At 44.3% G+C, this 23,610-nt stretch overlaps 1 protein-coding gene across 1 annotated transcript in view; it reads right to left on the reverse strand.

The window, feature by feature from the left end:
- The window catches only part of LOC106590542 (contactin-associated protein-like 2), a 353,707-nt gene extending 345,107 nt beyond the window's left edge, over window positions 1-8,600 (reverse strand). The window contains exon 1 of the mRNA XM_045710796.1: window positions 8,386-8,600. Coding sequence (XP_045566752.1) covers window positions 8,386-8,488 — 103 coding nt within the window. The 5' untranslated portion in view covers window positions 8,489-8,600. The remainder of the gene's footprint in view (window positions 1-8,385) is intronic.
- Between the last annotated feature and the right edge of the window lie 15,010 nt (window positions 8,601-23,610).

The following is a 23,610-nucleotide window of genomic DNA, read 5'->3' on the forward strand; positions in this document are numbered from 1 at the left end:
GAGAGGAAATACAGGATGTCTAGAGGACGTAGAAGGAACCTGTAAGTGTGACAGCTAGGAGCATTGTTTTGCCGTGTTCGGTCTTTCACATGATACCATTGGGGAAGCTGTCCAGTTCCCTAGTGCTGAAATCGATGGAGCTTGCGTCATAAGCAAACACGACTAATAGCCCACATTTCATGTGAAATATAGGCTGGGCCTATACATTAAGGAGAATAGTTTTTTAATGAAAATAAATAGCACCATAATCTACAAATGACGAAATACAGGACCTATAGAGACCTAGTTTGTAAAAGCTGGTGCGTGTGTCACACCCTGATCTGTTTCACCTGTCCTCGTTATTGTCTCCACCCCCTCCAGGTGTCGCTTGTTTTCCCCAGTGTATTTATCCCTGTGTTTCCTGTCTCTCTGTGTCAGTTCGTCTTGTATGTTTCCAAGTCAACCTGCGTTTTTCCCGTTCTCCTGCTTTTTGCATTATTTTTCTTCTTTTTCTAGTCCTCCCGGTTTTGACCGTTGCTTGTTTTAGGACTTTGTACCCGCCTGTCTGACCATTCTGCCTGCCTTGACCACAAGCCTGTCTGCCACTCTGTACCTCCTGGACTCTGATCTGGTTTTGACCTTTTTGCCTGTCCACGACCATTCTCTTGCCTATCCCTTTGGATTAATAAACATTGTAAGACTCCAACCATCTGCCTCCTGTGTCTGCATTTGGGTCTCGCCTTGTGTGTGTGTGTGTGCGTGCGTGTGTGTGTGCGTGCGTGCGTGCGTGTGTGTGTGTGTGTGTGTGTGTGTGTGTGTGTGTGTTTGTCCTAAAGTGCACTGTTCCTGCTAACATCTGCAGCACAAAATGGAAGGAAAGTGAGTGCCCTGGTTGTCTCTGTCTCTATTGGCAGGCCAGCACTAACAAACAGGGCTAAAATGGGTCACATCAAAATGCAGGCTACTCTGATGGGAGATCAACTGCACTACCTACTGACAAGACAGAATGGTGAGTGGTGACTCCAATGTATAGAATGGTGAGGGGTGACTCCAACTGATAGAATGGTGAGGGGTGACTCCAATGTATAGAATGGTGAGGGGTGACTCCAACTGATAGAATGGTGAGGGGTGACTCCAACTGATAGAATGGTGAGGGGTGACTCCAATGTATAGAATGGTGAGGGGTGACTCCAACATATAGAGTGGTGACTCCAATGTTTAGAATGGTGAGTGTGACTCCAACATATGGAATGGTGAGTGGTGACTCCAATGTATAGAATGGTGAGGGGTGACTCCAACTGATAGAATGGTAAGTGGTGACTCCAACTGATAGAATGGTAAGTGGTGACTCCAACTGATAGAATGGTGAGGGGTGACTCCAATGTATAGAATGGTGAGGGGTGACTCCAACTGATAGAATGGTGAGTGGTGACTCCAACGTATAGAATGGTGAGGGTTGACTCCAATGTATAGAATGGTGAGGAGTGACTCCAATGTATAGAATGGTGAGTGGTGACTCCAACTGATAGAATGGTGAGTGGTGACTCCAACGTATAGAATGGTAAGTGGTGACTCCAATGTATAGAATGGTGAGGGTTGACTCCAACTGATAGAATGGTGAGGGTTGACTCCAACGTATAGAATGGTGAGGAGTGACTCCAATGTATAGAATGGTGAGTGGTGACTCCAACGTATAGAATGGTGAGGAGTGACTCCAATGTATAGAATGGTGAGTGGTGACTCCAACGTATAGAATGGTGAGGAGTGACTCCAACTGATAGAATGGTGAGTGGTGACTCCAACGTATAGAATGGTGAGGAGTGACTCCAACTGATAGAATGGTGAGGGGTGACTCCAATGTATAGAATGGTGAGGGGTGACTCCAACATATAGAGTGGTGACTCCAATGTTTAGAATGGTGAGTGTGACTCCAACATATGGAATGGTGAGTGGTGACTCCAATGTATAGAATGGTGAGGGGTGACTCCAACTGATAGAATGGTAAGTGGTGACTCCAACTGATAGAATGGTGAGGGGTGACTCCAATGTATAGAATGGTGAGGGGTGACTCCAACTGATAGAATGGTGAGTGGTGACTCCAACTGATAGAATGGTGAGGGTTGACTCCAATGTATAGAATGGTGAGGAGTGACTCCAATGTATAGAATGGTGAGTGGTGACTCCAACGTATAGAATGGTGAGTGGTGACTCCAACGTATAGAATGGTGAGGGGTGACTCCAACGTATAGAATGGTGAGGAGTGACTCCAACGTATAGAATGGTGAGGGGTGAGTCCAACGTATAGAATGGTGAGGGGTGACTCCAACATATAGAATGGTGAGGGGTGACTCCAACATATAGAATGGTGAGGGGTGACTCCAACGTATAGAATGGTGAGGGGTGACTCCAACATATAGAATGGTGAGTGGTGACTCCAATGTATAGAATGGTGAGGGGTGACTCCAACGTATAGAATGGTGAGGAGTGACTCCAACGTATAGAATGGTGAGTGGTGACTCCAACGTATAGAATGGTGAGGGGTGACTCCAACTGATAGAATGGTGAGGGGTGACTCCAACATATAGAATGGTGAGGAGTGACTCCAACGTATAGAATGGTGAGGAGTGACTCCAACGTATAGAATGGTGAGGGGTGACTCCAACGTATAGAATGGTGAGGGGTGACTCCAACTGATAGAATGGTGAGGGGTGACTCCAACATATAGAATGGTGAGGAGTGACTCCAACGTATAGAATGGTGAGGGGTGACTCCAACATATAGAATGGTGAGGAGTGACTCCAACGTATAGAATGGTGAGGAGTGAGGGGTCCACATCTGAACATCAAGTTCCTTTTTTTCTCTCTTTTTAGGGAAATATTATGTAATAGTTTAATATAATGTAATAGTTTAATATAATGTAATAGTTTAATATAATGTAGGTTATGGAATAACATTTTAAGTAATATATTATTTGTTGATGATTTCAAATAATCGTGAATGATGGGATGTCAGTGGTCCCGTTTCTCCCTCCGACTGTCATTCTACAAGTTATTAAACCTCACCCCCCTCTCCTACATGACAAACGCTCTCTCCATCCCTTCCTCCCTCCATCGTTTGTCCATTCCATCCTTCCCTCTGTCTCCTCGAACCGTTTCCAGTCAATGTGTTCTGACTGGTGCTCATTAGGGCTGGGATGATACCAGTATCAGGATACACGTTAGGATCATGGCAAGGAAACAAAACACAAAGCTGATTTAACTTATTTAGGAAAACATCCCTAATGTTGGAAACAAACATCGTTATATTGTCATCCAGAATCACATTTATTTATTTTCCAAGCTATAGCACACAACATTTCACATACAGCAGGTTTTTAAAGGACCAAAGTCTCTGATTTGGTCCTGCCGTACATACCTACATGTACGCTACGGTCCCAGGAGGCCTAATTGTCCCTAGAATTTCTAAGCAAACAGCTGGAGGCAGGGCTTTCTCCTATAGAGATCCATTTTTATGGAATGGTCTGCCTACCCATGTGAGAGACGCAGATTCGGTCTCAACCTTAAGTCTTTACTGAAAACTCATCTCTTCAGTAGGTCATATGATTGAGTGTAGTCTGGCCCAGGAGTGTGAAGGTGAACGGAAAGGCTCTGGAGCAACGAACCGCCCTTGCTGTCTCTGCCTGGCCGGTTCCCCTCTCTCCACTGGGATTCTCTGCCTCTAAACCCTATTACAGGGGCTGAGTCACTGGCTTACTGATGCTCTTCCATGCTGTCCCTAGGAGGGGTGCGTCACTTGAGAGGGTTGAGTCACTGACGTGGTCTTCTTGTCTGGGTTGGCGCCCCCCCTTGGGTTGTGCCTTGGTGGAGATCTTTGTGTGCTATACTCGGCCTTGTCTCAGGATGGTAAGTTGGTGGTTGAAGATATCCCTCTAGTGGTGTGAGGCTGTGCTTTGGCAAAGTGGGTGTGGTTATATCCTGCCTGTTTGGCCATGTCCGGGGGTATCAGTGTCCAGGGCCACAGTGTCTGCTGACCCCTCCTGTCTCAGCCTCCAGTATTTATGCTGCAGTAGTTTATGTGTCGGGGGGCTAGGGTCAGTATGTTATATCTGGAGTATTTCTCCAGTCTTATCCGGTGTCCTGTGTGAATTTAAGTATGCTCTCTCTAATTCTTTCTTTCTTTCTTTCTTTCTTTCTTTCTTTCTTTCTTTCTTTCTTTCTTTCTTTCTTTCTTTCTTTCTTTCTTTCTTTCTCTCTCTCTCGGAGGACCTGAGCCCTAGGACCATGCCTCAGGACTACCTGGCATGATAACTCCTTGCTGTCCCCAGTCCATGCTGCTGCTCCAGTTTCAACTGTTCTGCCTGCGGCTATGGAACCCTGACCTGTTCACCCGACGTGCTACCTGTCCCAGACCTGCTGTTTTCAACTCTCTAGAGACAGCAGGAGCGGTAGAGATACTCTCAATGATCGGCTATGAATAGCCAACTGACATTTACTCTTGAGGTGCTGACTTGTTGCACCCTCGACAACTACTGTGATTATTATTATTTGATTATGCTGGTCATTTATGAACATTTGCACATCTTGGCCATGTTCTGTTACAATCTCCACCCGGCACAGCCAGAAGAAGACTGGTCACCCTTCATAGCCTGGTTCCTCTCTAGGTTTCTTCCTAGGTTTTGGCCTTTCTAGGGAGTTTTTCCTAGCCACTGTGCTTCTACACCTGCATTGCTTGCTGTTTGGGGTTTTAGGCTCGGTTTCTGTACAGCACTTTGAGATATCAGCTGATGTAAGAAGGGCTATATAAATACATTTGATTTGATTAGATTTTTCATGTTACATTTTTTTGCCATCCAAAAAATATCGCAATACTAGTTTCGTCCCGGACATGGTGCTAATAAGGACACATTAACTAGAATAACTTTAGACCCTGCTCCCTATCTCTCCCTCTCTCTCTCTCTCTCTCTCTCTCACACACACACACACACACACACGTGTATGCCGTGGTAGTTGGACATTGTTAAAAGAATTATCCTGCATGGGTTGTCACTGTGCATTTACCCAACCAGGGATTGGTTGATTCCCTTGACAAAGCATAGATTGCATCATCTTGGTATGCATGTCCCTATATGAAACACTGAACAGGGATATCCCAAACTGAATCTCTATTAATCAGTGTTATTATGGGAAAACAACGTTTCAACATTACATTCAGATGAATATGGAGTTATATTCTACTCCTGTAGTACAAGGGACAGAGACTACTGTAAGGGTTGTATGAAAGCTAGCCCCAGTCAGTTTAAGGTTCTATCCTAGTCTTGTATTGTACCAGGGCCAGAGGGTTGTATGAAAGCTAGCCCCAGTCAGTTTATTAAGGTTCTATCGTAGTCTTGTATTGTACCAGGGCCAGAGGGTTGTATGAAAGCTAGCCCCAGTCAGTTTATTAAGGTTCTATCCTAGTCTTGTATTGTACCAGGGCCAGAGGGTTGTATGAAAGCTAGCCCCAGTCAGTTTAAGGTTCTATCCTAGTCTTGTATTGTACCAGGGCCAGAGGGTTGTATGAAAGCTAGCCCCAGTCAGTTTAAGGTTATATCCTAGTCTTGTATTGTACCAGGGCCAGAGGGTTGTATGAAAGCTAGCCCCAGTCAGTTGAAGGTTCTATCCTAGTCTTGTATTGTACCAGGGCCAGAGGGTTGTATGAAAGCTAGCCCCAGTCAGTTTAAGGTTCTATCCTAGTCTTGTATTGTACCAGGGCCAGAGGGTTGTATGAAAGCTAGCCCCATGCAGAGTCTGGCTGGTCTGTGGATCTGATCCTGTTATCTGCTCCAACACCTAATCCCTGGAGAGAATCACACACACACACACGCAAGCACACACACACACACACACACACACACACACACACACACACACACACACACACACACACACACACACACACACACACACACACACACACACACACACACACACACACACACACACACACACACACAGTTTTTCCCTAGAGAGAATCCTGGTAGAATGGAGTTTTTATCAAACACTAGTAATCAGGTAGAGAGGAAAAATAAGGTAGAAAATAGAAAAGGGTGAGGGGGCAGGGGAGGGGGCAGGGAGGGGGAGGGGGGTAGGGAGGGGGCAGGGGAAAGGAGAGGAGGGGGCAGGGGGCAGGGGAGGGGAGGGGGGAGCTAGAATGAGGGAGAGCAAAAATGAAAGAGGGGAGCTATAGAATGGAGAGAGAGTGAATAGATAGAGGGAGATAGAGGGAATGAGGATGGAGAGAGAGCGTGGGAGATAGAGGGAATGGGGATGGAGAGAGAGAGCGTGGGAGATAGAGGGAATGGGGATGGAGAGAGAGCGTGGGAGATAGAGGGAATGGGGATGGAGAGAGAGCGTGGGAGATAGAGGGAATGGGGATGGAGAGAGAGCGTGGGAGATAGAGGGAATGGGGATGGAGAGAGAGCGTGGGAGATAGAGGGAATGGGGATGGAGAGAGAGAGAAAGAAAATGAAGGGTGGATCAGTGGTGAGTGGGAGAGAGATAGAATGAAGGAGAGAGAAGAGGAAGGGAGTGGTAGAGAGAAAAAAAAGAGAGGATAGAAGGGAGAAAGAAGAATCACAGAGAGAAAGAGAAAGGGACAGAGTAATTTCCAGAGAGTGAGAGTGAGTGAGTGAGTGAGAAAAAGAAAGAGAGAGAGAGAGAAAGGGAGAGATTGGAAAGAATGAACAAAAAAGCAGAGCAAACTAGAATGCTATTTGGCCCAAAACAGAGAGTACACAGTGGCATAATACCTGACCACTGTGACTGAACCAAAGTTATGGAAAGCTTTGACTATGTACAGACTCAGTGAGCATAGCCTTGCTATTGAGAAAGGCCGCCGTAGGCAGACCTGGCTCTCAAGAGAAGACAGGCTATGTGCACACTGCCCACACAATGAGGTGGAAACTGAGCTGCACTTCTTAACCTCCTGCAAAATGTATGACCATATTAGAGACACATATTTCCCTCAGATTACACAGACCCACAAAGAATTAGAAAACAAACCAAATTTTGATAAACTCCCATATCTATTGGGTGAAATACCAGTGTGCCATCACAGCAGAAAGATGTGTGACCTGTTGCCACAAGAAAAGGGCAACCAGTGAAGAACAAACACCATTGTAAATACAACCTATATTTATGTTTATTTATTTTCCCATTTGTACTTTAACCGTTTGCACATCCTTACAACACTGTATATATACATAATATGACATTTGTAATGTGTTTATTCTGTTGAAACTTTTGTGAGTGTAAAGTTTACAGTTCATTTGTATTGTTTATTTCACTTTTCTTTATTATCTAGTGCACTTGCTTTGGCAAAGTAAACATATGTTTCCCATGCCAATAAAGCCCCTTGAATTGAATTTAACTGAATTGAGAGAGAGAGAGAGAGAGAGAGAGAGAGAGAGAGAGGAGAGAGAGAGAGAGAGAGAGAGAGAGAGAGAGGGAGAGAGAGAGAGAAATGGCAGTGCAATGAATTAACAGCTAACAGTCTGGTTTCCCTGTTTCTGAGTATGATTAATCTACCGACCACACACATGCACAAACACACAGCTGCATAGATGCAGTAATAATAAGATATTATAAATAAAACCCAGGAGGGTAGTTAACTGTAACAGCTTGCAGGACCAACATTAATATTTAATATGCTTACAGTAGTGATGAGATTTGGTAGTTTCCTGATCCACAGGGTTGACCAAAACCTCTACGGTTTTGTAACAGGGTTACTACTCCTGGAGAGAGCTGTACATGGGTGTGCTATGGTCCTGTGGACCATATAGAATCGGGTATGTTACTTAGAGCGGCTGGAACCAACCGACATAACTCTAAACAAGCTACGGACAGACATACACTATATCTCCAAATTAATCTTGGCTGTCTGCAATGATAAACACAGAGCTTTAGCTAGATAGAATACACCGCACGCACGTTGACAACATCAACAACAAAAAATGAAAGTGGCAACCAATCAAAGCATGAAGTTCCACCACCACTAGCATGTTTTTCTCATAGGCTACCTTTTCCGGATAGGTGAGTATCCCTTAACGGAGCCTTGACAACAACACCAGACCCGTTATAATAACATATAAGACAATGTACCTTCAAGGGAATAAGAGGGAAATTGTACGGAGCGTCCTAGCTGCTGCGTCGCATAAATATATGTACCCACTAAACACGCACGACAAAATACAGTCAGTTGACAATGAACCCATCTACAAAATAGCCAACATGTTCATAATGGCACCAAACATCATTTCCGTGCGTCAGTGGTCGGTTCTCATGCCCTGTCTTCCACAGTTCCCTGCCCCGAGATGCCCCCGTGAGCCACCACCAGCTCAAATGACGATGAAACAAACCGGTAACTTACGTGCTGAAGGGAGAGCACCGTGCAAGCTGCTAAAACTGTTCAAAATCCACAGCATTGATGTTAACGGGAATGTTAAAACCAGCCCGGGACTTCGCCGGTGCATCTTAGCGTTGATAAAAGACTGAAAACGGAATAAATGAAAGTGTCGGAGAAATATATCCGTTCAGTGCGAGACACGGCTTTCCTGCCGCTCGAGAGCTACAGACTGGCGACGAGGAGACTATGCCGCGCGAATATCTCTATCTCTTCTTCCCACCCTCTCCCTCCCTCCCTCCCTCCCTCCCTCTCTCTCCCTCCCTCTCTTCTTCCCACCCACCCTCCCTCCCTCTCTCTCTCTCTCTCTCTCTTCTTCCCACCCACCCTCCCTCTCTCTCTCTCTCTCTCTCTCTCTCTTCTTCCCACCCTCTCCCTCCCTCTCTTCCTCCCACCCACCCTCCCTCTCTCTCTCTCTTCTTCCCACCCACCCTCCCTCTCTCTCGCTCTCTCTCTCCCTCTCTCTCCCTCCCTCTCTCTTCTTCCCACCCTCCCTCTCTCTCGCTCTCTCTCTCCCTCTCTCTCGCCCCCTCTCTCTTCTTCCCACCCACCCTCCCTCTCTCTCTCTCTCTCTCCCTCCCTCTCTTCTTCCCACCCTCCCTCTCTCTCTCTCCCTCTCTCTTCTTCCCACCCACCCTCCCTCTCGCTCTCTCTCTCCCTCTCTCTCGCTCCCTATCTCTTCTTCCCACCCTCCCTCTCTCTCGCTCTCTCTCCCTCTCTCTCGCTCCCTCTCTCTTCTTCCCACCCACCCTCCCTCTCTCTCTCTCTCTCTCCCTCCCTCCCTCACTTCTTCCCACCCTCCCTCTCTCTCTCGCTCCCTCCCTCTCTTCTTCCCACCCACCCTCACTCTCTCTCTCCCTCTCTCCCTCTCTCTCTGTCTGTCTGTCTGTCTGTCTGTCTGTCTGTCTGTCTGTCTGTCTGTCTGTCTGTCTGTCTGTCTGTCTGTCTGTCTGTCTGTCTGTCTGTCTGTCTGTCTGTCTGTCTCTTACTCTCACTCTCACTCGCTCGCTCTGTCTCTCTATCTCTCTCACACTCATTCAATATTATAGACTACCAACAAACCATAGCTATTTGTGCCTGCGGTTCCCAACTTTAACGACGTCACCAACAGCAGCACTCGGTGATAGTAAGAGACGGTTCATTACCAGATCAATACATTTTTATGGTAGGCAGTACTCAGTGCAGTGTGAACTAACTAGTGAGACTGATGACTTCTCTAAAAGAAGCTTTGTTTCGTTCAGAGGTCGCTACCCAGTGCTGAATGCTACTGAAGTTGCTCTCAATTCAATTCAATTCAAAGGGCTTTATTGGCATGGGAAACATATATTTACATTGTCAAAGCAAGTGATATAGATAATAAACAAAAGTGAAATAAACAATAAAAAATGAACAGTAAACATTACATTATGTCTATATACCGTGTTGTAACAATGTGCAAATAGTTAAACTACAAAAGGGAAAATAAATAAATATGGTTTGTATTAACAGTGGTGTTTGTTCTTCACTGGTGGCCCTTTTCTTGTGACAACAGGTCACACATCTTGCTGCTGTGATGGCACACTGTGGTATTTCACCCAGTAGATATGGGAGTTTATCAAAATTTGATTTGTTTTCAAATTCTCTCTCTCCAACACTCTTTCGCCTTCCACCTCTTTCTGCAGACCATAAACCACAGGTATGACAAAACAGTTATTTTACTGCTCTAATTACATTGGTAACCAGTTTATAATAGCAATAAGACACCTCTGGGGTTTGTGATATATGGGCAATATACTACGGCTAAGGGCGGTATCCAGGCACTCTGCGTTGCGTCGTTCGTAAGAACAGCCCTTAGCAGTGGTATATTGGCCATATAACACAGCCGGGAGGTGCCTTATTGCTTAATTAAAGCCTCCACATTGCAGATAGGCCTATCATAGGCTAGCCCTGTGTTTCCCAAACTGTGGGGCGGGTGAGTGGTTGGCAGGGGATAACTTTTTAAAGGAACTGAGTCCAACTTACTCTTGAAAGTTGTAATAGTAGAATGCATGAAGTAGAATTTCTAAGTTGGGTAGTGCATCATCAGTTTTCCTGTTGTCATGTCAGTCATTGCAGACCTTAGAGAGCTATTTATAACAGATCAACTAGCCCGTGACAGCTAATGTTTTTTAGCTAGATCTTTTAGCCCATAGATTTTGTTGTTATGTTTGAGTCACTCAAATTATCTTTAAAACTGCAACATGTCTCACGTTCGTCGTAGGACGGAGACCAAAGTGCATTGTGGGTATCGTTCCACATCTTATATTTTAATGTGAAACTTTGCAAAACAAACAATAAACTATAAACAAAACACAAACTGTGACGACAGAGGTGCAACATGCACTAACTAAAAATAATCTCCCACAAACACAGGTGGGAAAAACAACTACTTAAATATGATCCCCAATTAAAGACAATGATGACCAGCTGCCTCTAATTGGGGATCATACAAAAATCCCAACATAGAAAAAAGAAACTAGAACCAAAACAACATAGAACTAAATAAAGTAGATAAACCCCCCAGTCACGCCCTGACCTACTCCACCATAGAAAATAAGAGCTCTCTGTGGTCAGGACGTGACAACATGTTCTCTGCACCCCATGACAAAATGTGTAGAATAGCAGGAAATTAGCTTAAAAAAATTCCAAAATAGTCTCCATATCATAGCAAAATGTATAGAATTGCAGGAAATAAGCTTTAAACCTGCAAAATTTTCCCCAATGCTGGAATGGGGTGGCCTGATGGAAAATGTTTTGGAACTCCTAGGCTGGGCTACTCTACACATTTAAAAAGGGGGGAAATGTGTGGATGGGCTTGATGATGCTTAGAGGAATGATGATAGGAAGGGCAATGGATTCTGGACATAAAGAATGGACAGCACTCCAAAAGACACATTTTATGCATCAGTCAAAAAGTGTGGGATAGAGAAAAGGTAGGCTGATCACTTGGTCGCATGTGAATTCCACGACATGATCTGGTATGGAGATATTCAAGTAAACTCAGTACCCTATCAACACTGAACAATATTTTTGACGTTTTTTCATTCATTCAAGCTGCTGTGAAGAACCTACAGTGGCAAGAAAAAGTATGTGAACCCTTTGGAATTACCTGGATATTTGAATAAATTGTTCATAACATTTGATCTGATCTTCATCTAGATCAGAAAAATAGACAAACACAGTCTGCTTAAACTAATAACACAAACAATTATACGTTTTCATGTCTTTATTGAACACACCATGTAAACATTCACAGTGCAGGGTGGAAAAAGTATGTGAACCCTTGGACTTAATAACAGGTTGACCCTTAAGGTCTTCTGAGATCTCTTTTGTTCGAGGCATGGTTCACATCAGGCAATGCTTCTTGTGAATAGCAAACTCAAATTTTCGGAGTGTTTTTTATTGGGCAGGGCAGCTCTAACCAACATCTCCAATCTCGTCTCATTGATTAGACTCCAGGTTAGCTGACTCCTGACTCCAATTAGCTTTTGGAGAAGTCATTAGCCTAGGGGTTCACATACTTTTTCCAACCTACACTGTAAATATTTAAATGATGTATTCAATATAGACAAGAAAAATACAATTATTTGTGTGTTATTAGTTTAAGCACACTATGTTTGTCTATTGCTGTGACTTAAATGAAGATTGATCACATTTGATGACCAATTTATGCAGAAATCCAGGTAATTCCAAAGGGTTCATATACTTTTTCTTGCCACTGTAGCTGTAGGCCTATAGACATTGAGAGCTCTTAATGGTGCGTCCACATAGAATTTGCTTCCCAAACATAGTCTAGGCCTACATCTTTGGTTGGGTGGTGTTCATGTTCCCATTTATTGCAGATATAAAATACAAAGGTCCAACCCACTTAATTTACAGTATAACATGTGCAGAGGTGCATTTCCGTAAGCATTTTCCGGGGAGAAGTTAAAAACCGCTCTCCTCTCACTTGTGCTAATTAATTCTTCCTGGTCATCTGTGTTGGCCTCCCCTTCCTGTACCATGTGACCCACAACCCAATGTGAGAGTGCCCTTACTAGTGTACAAAACAAGCTAAAACATCCCTAGACAGGCAACACATGGGCCGTGTTGCCATGCTCAGATGCTGCACGCATCATCAACAGTGCTGTTGGGCACCAGATTGATGTGGTTAGCTGATGCGTAATATCCATCCAGGTGTTGTAAGATCTGGCATGCGTCGGAGTAATGCGCCCACAGCCTACACAACACGTTAGAAGGCCAAAATGGCTTCTACACTAGGTTATATTTGCAGCGTTTCTCTCCTAAATGAGTGCAGAATTGATTTATGTTAATTAGTGACCTTCAGTGTCAATCGCTCTGTGGATTATTAGCATATTCTCAAAATAGCACTGGAAGTACCGAAGAATACCAATATCTACACTGTGTTGTGCGCTAAGATATCCATATGTCTGCTTGTATTCTGTCACACGTTACATAATAATAATAATAATAATAATAATATCTAGTCCAACGTGTGACAGAATACAAACAGACATATGGAAATCTGAGACGTATTATAATATTATTATTCTATTATATAGACTACCTTCAATCAGAATAGATCATTGTATGTTTTAGCAACAGAATATACTATAATATACTGTTATACTGTCAGAATATACTATAATATACTGTTATACTGTCAGAATATACTATAATATACTGTTATACTGTCAGAATATATTATTATATACTGTTATATGGTCAGAATATACTATAATATACTGTTATACTGTGAGAATATATTATTATATACTGTTATATGGTCAGAATATACTATAATATACTGTTATACTGTGAGAATATATTATTATATACTGTTACATGGTCAGAATATACTATAATATACTGTTATACTGTCAGAATATATTATTATATACTGTTATGTGGTCAGAATTGTCACGTCCTGACCAGTATAAGGGTTATTTGTTATTGTAGTTTGGTCAGGACGTGGCAGAGGGTATTTTGTTTATGTGGTTTGGGGTGGTGATTTATTTAGTAGGATGTTGGTTTAGTTAGTTCCGGGTTTTTGGGGTTATGTTCTATGTTTGTATTTCTATGTGGTCTCTAGTCTTTTGTATTTCTATGTCTAGTTTATTGGGGTTGGACTCTCAATTGGAGGCAGGTGTTTTCTAGTTGCCTCTGATTGAGAGTCCTATATATGGGTATGTGTTTGGTTTAGTGTTTGTGGGAGATTGTTCTTGGATTGCTGTGTTGCCTTCAAGACTGTTATTGTTTCGTTCATCGTTTTGTTATTTTTGTATATGTGTTTGTTTGGGTTTTTCCCTTCTTTTCCCGTCAATAAAGAAGATGAGTATACATGTCCCTGCTGCGTTTTGGTCCTCTCCTTACGACAATTATGACAAGAATATACTATAATATACTGTTGTACTGTCATAATATATTATTATATACTGTTATATGGTCAGAATATACTATAATATACTGTTATACTGTCAGAATATATTATTATATACTGTCAGAATATATTATTATATACTGTTATATGGTCAGAATATACTATAATATACTGTTATTCTGTCAGAATATATTATTATATACTGTTAGAATATTTTATTATATACTGTTATATGGTCAGAATATACTATTAGCATACGTGTTATACTGTCAGAATATATTATTATATACTGTTAGAATATTTGATTATATACTGCTATATGGTCAGAATATACTATTAGCATACGTGTTATACTGTCAGAATGTACTGTGTAGGCCTAACTGTATGTGTGTCGATTGACTGAAATATGCTAAAGGAAAAGAGGGTTGAGCTCACATCTGTAGAGGAAAACATTGTGGTACAACCTACAATGTCCTGGGCTTCAAATAGGCGACCGACTCTAATCAGCTCCCATTAGTTAAAAAAAAAATCATATTTAGTGCTGCAGAATGCAGTGAAATCCAGGGCTTGAACCAGAGCTCTTGTGATTACAGGGCATGATCTCCTGCGCCATAAATGCCCAGACCTCTTATACAGCAATGCTACATCTGCTTTGGTTACCAGTGCTGCACATGGAATGAAAGAGAGTCTGTTGAATTCAGCACTGGCCCACTTCACCCATTGGTTGTCATGTTGCTACCTTGCAAAGTTCTGTTAATAGGCTATTCATTCCATGACAACACCTACTTCTGATTGGATGATTTAGCAGTTCTGACTCCTGTAGTTCCGATCCTCCAGCCGTCCAATCACATTAACTTTAATATCTATTCATTTGCCAGGCTTATATTCTGGATAAGAGATCCAATATTGCCATGGCCTCACACCCATAACGTCCATTCACTCCACAAATGAACTAGAGATCCCATCAAGCACCATCAGAATATTCTCTCTTATCTGATCCCAAGCTCTTTTCATCCCTAATAGAACATTACACCATGGAGAATTCAAAAGGTCTGTCATACCAAACGCAGGTGAAAGCTACTTCAGCTAGTCAGAGAGAGAGGGGGGGAGAGAGAGAGAGAGAGAGAGGAGGAAAGAGAGAGAGAAGAGGAGAGAGGAGGAGAGACCATCACTTTAGAGTAAAAGATAAAGAAAGTTGCTAATGTCTTGGATTTACTGTATGAAAAAAATGAAAAAATGATTTCCGTTTTCAAAGACCTGTAGGGTCACACAAGTTTCCTTTTCCCAGAAAAGAGAGAGAGAGAAGGGAGATTCTGGGTTTTGGGGTCTCATATACAGTGTCCTCAGAAAGTATTCATGCCCATTGACTAATTCCATGTTGTTGCCTGAATTAAAAATATTTTTTCTAAACACAATACCCCATAATGACAAAGTAAAAACATTTTTGCTAAGTTATTTTTTTACAAAAATACAGAAATATCTAATTTACATAAGTATTTACACCCCTGAGTCAATACCTTTGGCAGCTATGTCAGCTGCGTGTCTTTGTGGGTAAGTCTTAAGAGCTTTAAGAGCTTTAAGAGCTTTGCACACCTGGATTGTACAATATTTGCACTTAAAAAATATATCTGTATTATTCAAGACTTGTCAAGTTGGTTGTTGATTATTGTGAGACAGCCATTATCCAGTCTTGCCATAGATTTTCAAGTCGATTTAAGTTAAAACTGTTACTAGGCCACTCAGGAATAAATGTAGTCTTGGTAAGCAACTGTAGTGTATATTGAACCTTGTGTTTTAGGTTATTGTCCTGCTGAAAGGTGAATTTGTCTGAACTTCATTGTCCTTGCCAATCCAAGCATACCCTTAACATGGTGCAGCCACCAGTATGCTTGAAAATATGAAGAGTGTTATTCAGTGATAGGTTGTGTTGGACTTGCCCCATATATAATTCTTTGTATTCAGGACATAAAGTTTTAAAAAATTGCCACATTATTTACAGTTTTACTTTAGTGCCTTATTGCAAACAGGATGCATGTTTTGGAATATTTTTATTTTGGACAGACTTCCTTCTTTGACTTCCTTCTTTGTTCCTTCTTTGTCATTTCTCTATCATTTCGGTTAGTATTGTGTAGTAACTACAATGCCCTCAGTTTTCTCCTTTCACAGCCATTAAACTCTGTAACTGTTTTAAAATCACCATTGGCCTCATGGTGAAATTCCTGAGCAGTTTCCTTCCTCTCCGGCAACTGAGTCAAGAAGGACGCCTGTATCTTTGTAGTAACTGGGTGTAATTAATAACTTTACATGCTCAAACGGATACTCAATGTCTGTTTTTGTTTTTTTACCCATCTACATTCCCTTCTTTGCGAGGCATTGGAAAACCTCCCTAGTCTTTGTGGTTGAATCTGTGTTTGAAATTCACTTCTCGACTGAGGGACCTTAAAGATCATTGTGGGGTACAGAGATGAAGTAGTCATTCAAAAATCATTTTAAACTCTTATTGCACACAGAGTGAGTCCATGCAACTTATTACGTGATCATTTTTCAAATTTGACCCCTTTTTCGTGATATCCTGGGCGGCAGGTAACCTAGTGGTTAGAGTGTTGGGCCAGTTACTGAAAGGTTGCTGGATCGAATCCCTGAGCTCACAAGGTAATAATCTGTCGTTCTGCCCCTGAACAAGGCAGTTAACCCACTGTTCCCGGTAGGCCGTCATTGTAAATAAGAATTTGTTCTTAGCTGACTTGCCTAGTTAAATAAAGGTTAAATTAAAATAAATATCCAATTGGTAGTGACAGTCTTGTCCCATCGCTGCAACTCCCCTACGGACTCGGGAGAGGTGAAGGTCGAGAGCCATGTATCCTCCGAAACTCGACCCTGCCAAGCCACACTGCTTCGTGACACACTGCTCCACCTGGAAGCCAGCTGCACCAACGTGTTGGAGGAAACACCGTCCAGCTGGCGACAAAAGAATGACTACTGGCCCGCCACTACTGGCCCGCCACGAACCCGGGTCTGTAGTGATGACTCAATCACTGCAATGCCTTAGACTGCTGCGCCACTCAGGAGGCTTTATGTGACTTGTTAAGTAAATGTTTACTCCTGAACTTATTTAGGCTTGCCATAACAAAGGGGTTGAATACTTATTGACTCAAGACATTATTGCTTTACATTTTTTATTAATTTGTAAAAATGTCTAAAAACATAATTCCACTTTGACATTATGGGGTATTGTGTGTAGGCCTGTAACAGAAAAGCTGTAACACAATAAAATGTGTTGTTGTGTTACAATTAATGACAGCACTGCATTAATGATAGCACTGCTTCTTAAAACAACACCTTAAGCTAAACAAAAACATTAGTAACCATGTTTACAGTACATTCGGTCAAGGAGTAATTTGCTTCTGAAGCGTTTCATGAGCTCAATTAAGTAAATTAGTCTAAAGGATAGATAGAGCGGGGAGAAGAGAGAGAGAGAGAGAGAGAGAGAGAAGGATAGTGTGAGGAGAGAGAAAGAGAGAGAAAGAGAGAGAGAGAGAGAGAGTGTAAGAAAATAGGATTCTGTCAAGGATGCTGATAAAGTGGTACTCCCCCTCTTCCTCCCGATGATTGGTTGACAATGATTCAGATTGTCTAACTCTCCTCGTCTGCTCTCATTAACCCTCAAGTACTGCATCAGTATAGGTGGAAGCAATATTATGCTAACATTTTTATTTATTTATTTTTTATTTTACCTTTATTTAACCAAGTAGAGAACAAGTTGAGAACAAGTTCTCATTTACAACTGCGACCTGGCCAAGATAAAGCAAAGCAGTGTGACAAAAACAACAACACAGAGTTACACATCGGATAAACAAACATACAGTCAATAACACAATAGAAAATCTGTATACAGTGTGTGCAAATGAAGGAGATAAGACAATAAATAGGCCATAGTGGCAAAGTAATTACAATTTAGCAATCAACACTGGAGTGATAGATGTGCAGATGAGGATGTGCAAGTAGAGCAGAAAACTGGTGTGCAAAAGAGCAGAAAAAAACTAAAACAAATATGGGGATGCGGTAGGTAGTTGGTTGGATGGGCTATTTACAGATGGGCTGTGTACAGCTGCAGCGATCGGTAAGCTGCTCTGACAGTCGATGCTTGAAGTTAGTGAGGGAGATATAAGTCTCCAACTTCAGTGATTTTTGCAATTCGCTCCAGTCATTGGCAGCAGAGAACTGGAAGGAAAGGCGGCCAAAGGAAGTGTTAGCTTTGGGGATGAACAGTGAAATATACCTGCTGGAGCACGTGCTATGGGTGGGTGTTGCTATGGTGACCAGTGAGCTGAGATAAGGCGAGCTTAACCTCTATGGGCTAGGTGGGACGCTGGCGTCCCACCTACGTAACAGCCACTTGCAGCCTGTGGCGCGATTTTCAAAACCTTAAAAATCCTATTACTTCAATTTCTCAAACATATGACTATTTTACAGCTATTTAAAGACAAGACTCTCGTTAATCTAACCACACTGTCCGATTTCAAAAAGGCTTTACAACGAAAGCAAAACATTAGATTATGTCAGCAGAGTACCAAGCCAGAAATAATCAGACACCCATTTTTCAAGCCAGCATATAATGTCACCAAAACCCAGAAGACAGCTAAATGCAGCACTCACCTTTGATGATCTTCATCAGATGACAACCCTAGGACATTATGTTATACAATACATGCATGTTTTGTTCAATCAAGTTCATATTTATATCAAAAACCAGCTTTTTACATTAGCATGTGACGTTCAGAACTAGCATACCCCCCGCAAACTTCCGGGGAATTCGCTAACATTTTACTAAATTACTCACGATAAACGATCACAAAAAGCATAACAATTATTTTAAGAATTATAGATACAGACCTCCTCTATGCACTCGATATGTCCGATTTTAAAATAGCTTTTTGGTGAAAGCACATTTTGCAATATTCTAAGTACATAGCCCAGGCATCACAGGCTCGCTATTTAGACACCCGGCAAGTTTAGCACTCACCATAATCATATTTACTATTATAAAAGTTTGATTACCTTTTGTTGTCTTCGTCAGAATGCACTCCCAGGACGTCTACTTCAATAACAAATGTTGGTTTGGTCCAAAATAATCCATCGTTATATCCGAATAGCGGCGTTTTGTTCGTGCGTTCCAGACACTATCCGAAATGGTAAAGAAGTGTCGCGCGCATGGCGCAATTCGTGACAATAAAATTCAAAATATTCCATTACCATACTTCGAAGCATGTCAACCGCTGTTTAAAATCAATTTTTACGCCATTTTTCTCGTAGAAAAGCGATAATATTCCGACAGGGAATCTCCTTTTCGGCAAACAGAGGAAAAAATCACAAAGGCAGGGGCGGTCGGGTCACGCGCATAAGCCCAGAGTCCCTTGATCGGCTACTTGAGAAAGGCGATAATGTGTTTCAGCCTGGGGCTGGAATGACGACATTCTGTTTTTTCCCGGGCTCTGAGCGCCTATGGAAGACGTGGGAAGTGTCACGTTAGAGCAGAGGTCCTTAGTAAAAGATAGAGATGGAAAAGAAGTTCAAGAAATGGTCAGACAGGCCACTTCCTGTAAAGGAATCTCTCAGGTTTTGACCTGCCATTTGAGTTCTGTTATACTCACAGACACCATTCAAACAGTTTTAGAAACTTTAGGGTGTTTTCTATCCATATGTAATAAGTATATGCATATTCTAGTTACTGGGTAGGAGTGGTAACCAGATTAAATCGGGTATGTTTTTTATCCAGCCGTGTCAATACTGCCCCCTAGCCCTAACAGTAACCTGTCTGGGCTAGGGGGCAGTATTTTCACGGCCGGATGAAAAACGTACCCAATTTAAACAGGTTACTACTCTGGCCCAGAAACTAGAATATGCATATTATTAGTAGATTTGGATAGAAAACACTCTGAAGTTTCCAAAACTGTTTGAATGGTGTCTGTGAGTATAACAGAACTCATATGGCAGGCAAAAACCTGAGAAAAAGTCAACCAGGAAGTGGAGGATCTGAGAATTGTAGTTCTTCTTTCTAGTCCCTTTCAAAACTACAGTATCAGTGGGGTTACGTTGCACTTCCTAAGGCTTCCATTGGCTGTCTAAAGCCTTCAGAAAGTGGTTTGAGCATTCTCCGGTCACTGGGCAGATAATAGGAGCTCAGTTTCTGAGTGGACTGCCTGGCAACAAAGGAATTGGATATGTGCGGTCACGAGAGCACGCTGTTCCTTCTTTTTCTCCATCAATGAATACGCTATTGTCCGGTTGGAATATTATCGCAATTTTACGTTAAAAATACCATAAAGATTGATTTTAAACAGCGTTTGACATGCTTCTAAGTACGGTAATGGAACATTTTGACTTTTCGTCTCTGGTTCCGCGCTCACGCGTTATGCCTTTGGATAAGTGATCTGTACGCATGACCAAAACGGCGGTATTTGGACATAAATATGGATTATTTGGAACAAAAACAACATTTCTTGTGGAAGTAGCAGTCCTGGGAGTGCATTCTGATGAAGATCAGAAAAGGTAAGAGAATATTTCTAATACTAATTCTGAGTTTAGGTTGCCCCAAACTTGGCGGGTGTCTGTATAGCTCGCTGTGATGGCTGAGCTATGTACTCTGAATATTGAAAAATGTGCTTTCTCTGTAAAGCTATTTTAAAATCTGACACAGCGGTTGCATCCAGGAATAGTCTATCTATAATTCTTGAAATAATTGTTATATATTTTGTCAACGTTTATGATGAGTATTTTTGTAAATTGATGTGCACATTCACCGGACGTTTTGGTGGGAATACATTTTCTGAACATCACGCGCCAATGTAAAATGCTGTTTTTGGATATAAATATGAACTTTATCGAACAAAACATACATGTATTGTGTAACATAATGTCCTAGGAGTGTCATCTTGTCACGTCCTGGCCAGTATAAGGTTAATTGGTATTGTAGTTTGGTCAGGACGTGGCAGAGGGTATTCGTTTTATGTGGTTCGAGACTGTTTTTGTTGATCGTTCGTTCTTTGTTATTTTGGTGTTCATTTTGTATTTATTAAAAAGCAAGATGAGCATACACATACCTGCTGCGTTTTGGTCCTCCATTTCCAACGACAAGCGTGACAGAATCACCCACCAACTATGGACCAAGCAGCAGAAGAAGGAGCAGAGGGACTTCGAGTTGGACTGGCGGGAGAAGTGGACCTGGGAGGAAGTACTGGACGGGGCCGGACCTTGGCACCAGGCTGGGGATTATCGCCGCCCGCAGTGGGAAATTGAGGCAGCCAAGGCAGAGAGGCGGAGGTACGAGGCCATGGACGCGCTGAGGGTGAAGCACGAGAGGCACCCCCAAGATTTTTTTTTGGGGGGGCACACGGGTAGTTTGGCTAGGCATAGGAAGAGCCGGAAGCCAGCTACCCGTGGTTATATGGAGGAGCGTATGGGGTGGAGAGCGTCATGTTTCGCTGAGGAGCGCACTATCTCACCCATACGCACGCACAGTCCGGTGCGCGTTGTTCCAGCCCCTCGCAGATGCCGTGCTAGAGCGGGCATCCAGCCTGGTAGGAGGATGCCTGCGCAGCGCATCTGGTCGCCGGTACGCCTCCGAGGACCAGGCTACCCGACTCCCGCTCTACGCACAGACTGCGTAGAACTGGCCAGACTGCGCTGAACTGCCGGAGTGGCCAGACTGCGCTGAACTGCCGGAGTGGCCAGACTGCGCTGAACTGCCGGAGTGGCCAGACTGCGCTGAACTGCCGGAGTGGCCAGACTGCCCTGAACTGCCGGAGTGGCCAGACTGCCCTGAACTGCCGGAGTGGCCAGACTGCCCTGAACTGCCGGAGTGGCCAGACTGCCCTGAACTGCCGGAGTGGCCAGACTGCCCTGAACTGCCGGAGTGGCCAGACTGCGCTGAACTGCCGGAGTGGCCAGACTGCGCTGAACTGCCGGAGTGGCCAGGCTGCGCTGAACTGCCGGAGTGGCCAGGCTGCGCTGAACTGCCGGAGTGGCCAGACTGCCCTGAACTGCCGGAGTGGCCAGACTGCGCTGAACTGCCGGAGTGGCCAGGCTGCGCTGAACTGCCGGAGTGGCCAGACTGCCCTGAACTGCCGGAGTGGCCAGACTGCGCTGAACTGCCGGAGTGGCCAGGCTGCGCTGAACTGCCGGAGTGGCCAGGCTGCCCTGAACTGCCGGAGTGGCCAGGCTGCGCTGAACTGCTGGAGTGGCCAGGCTGCCCTGAACTGCCGCAGTGGCCAGACTGCCCTGAACTGCCGCAGTGGCCAGACTGCCCAGACTGTCCCGAGTTGCCAGACTGTCCCGAGTTGCCAGACTGTCCCGAGTTGCCAGACTGCCCCGAGTTGCCAGACTGCCCCGAGTTGCCAGACTGCCCCGACTCTCCCGAGTTGCCAGACTGCCCCGACTGTCCCGAGTTGCCACACTGCCCCGACTGTCCCGAGTTGCCAGACTGCCCCGACTGTCCTGAGTTGCCAGACTGCCCCGACTGTCCCGAGTTGCCAGACTGCCCCGACAGCCTGGAACGGCCTGAGCCGGAGCCACCTCCAGAGATAGGTGGGTTGGGGAGGGGGGGTGTAGCACAGTGCCGTCGTTGACGGCAGCCACCCTCCCTTCCCTCCCTTTAGTAAGGGGGAATTTTTCTTTTTGGTTTTGCTTGGGGTTATTTTTGTTAAGGTGCTTCCGGGGTTAGCACCTTTAAGGGGGGGGGGTACTGTCACGTCCTGGCCAGTATAAGGTTAATTGGTATTGTAGTTTGGTCAGGACGTGGCAGAGGGTATTCGTTTTATGTGGTTCGGGGTGGTGTGTTTTGTGGAAGGGGCATTTGGTTTAAGTATTCCGGGGTTTTTGGGCACTGTTTGGTTTTCAGGTATTCTGTGTTTAGCCTTGTGCCTTACCAGACTGTTTTTTGTCGATCGTTCGTTCTTTGTTATTTTGGTGTTCATTTTGTATTTATTAAAAAGCAAGATGAGCATACACATACCTGCTGCGTTTTGGTCCTCCATTTCCAACGACAAGCGTGACAGAATCACCCACCAACTATGGACCAAGCAGCAGAAGAAGGAGCAGAGGGACTTCGAGTTGGACTGGCGGGAGAAGTGGACCTGGGAGGAAGTACTGGACGGGGCCGGACCTTGGCACCAGGCTGGGGATTATCGCCGCCCGCAGTGGGAAATTGAGGCAGCCAAGGCAGAGAGGCGGAGGTACGAGGCCATGGACGCGCTGAGGGTGAAGCACGAGAGGCACCCCCCAATAAAAAATGTTTTGGGGGCACACGGGTAGTTTGGCTAGGCATAGGAAGAGCCGGAAGCCAGCTACCCGTGGTTATATGGAGGAGCGTATGGGGTGGAGAGCGTCATGTTTCGCTGAGGAGCGCACTATCTCACCCATACGCACGCACAGTCCGGTGCGCGTTGTTCCAGCCCCTCGCAGATGCCGTGCTAGAGCGGGCATCCAGCCTGGTAGGAGGATGCCTGCGCAGCGCATCTGGTCGCCGGTACGCCTCCGAGGACCAGGCTACCCGACTCCCGCTCTACGCACAGACTGCGTAGAACTGGCCAGACTGCGCTGAACTGCCGGAGTGGCCAGACTGCGCTGAACTGCCGGAGTGGCCAGACTGCGCTGAACTGCCGGAGTGGCCAGACTGCGCTGAACTGCCGGAGTGGCCAGACTGCCCTGAACTGCCGGAGTGGCCAGACTGCCCTGAACTGCCGGAGTGGCCAGACTGCCCTGAACTGCCGGAGTGGCCAGACTGCCCTGAACTGCCG

The sequence above is a fragment of the Salmo salar genome, chromosome ssa29 (genome assembly GCF_905237065.1).
Source record: "Salmo salar chromosome ssa29, Ssal_v3.1, whole genome shotgun sequence".
NCBI classification, from domain to species: Eukaryota; Metazoa; Chordata; class Actinopteri; order Salmoniformes; family Salmonidae; genus Salmo; species Salmo salar.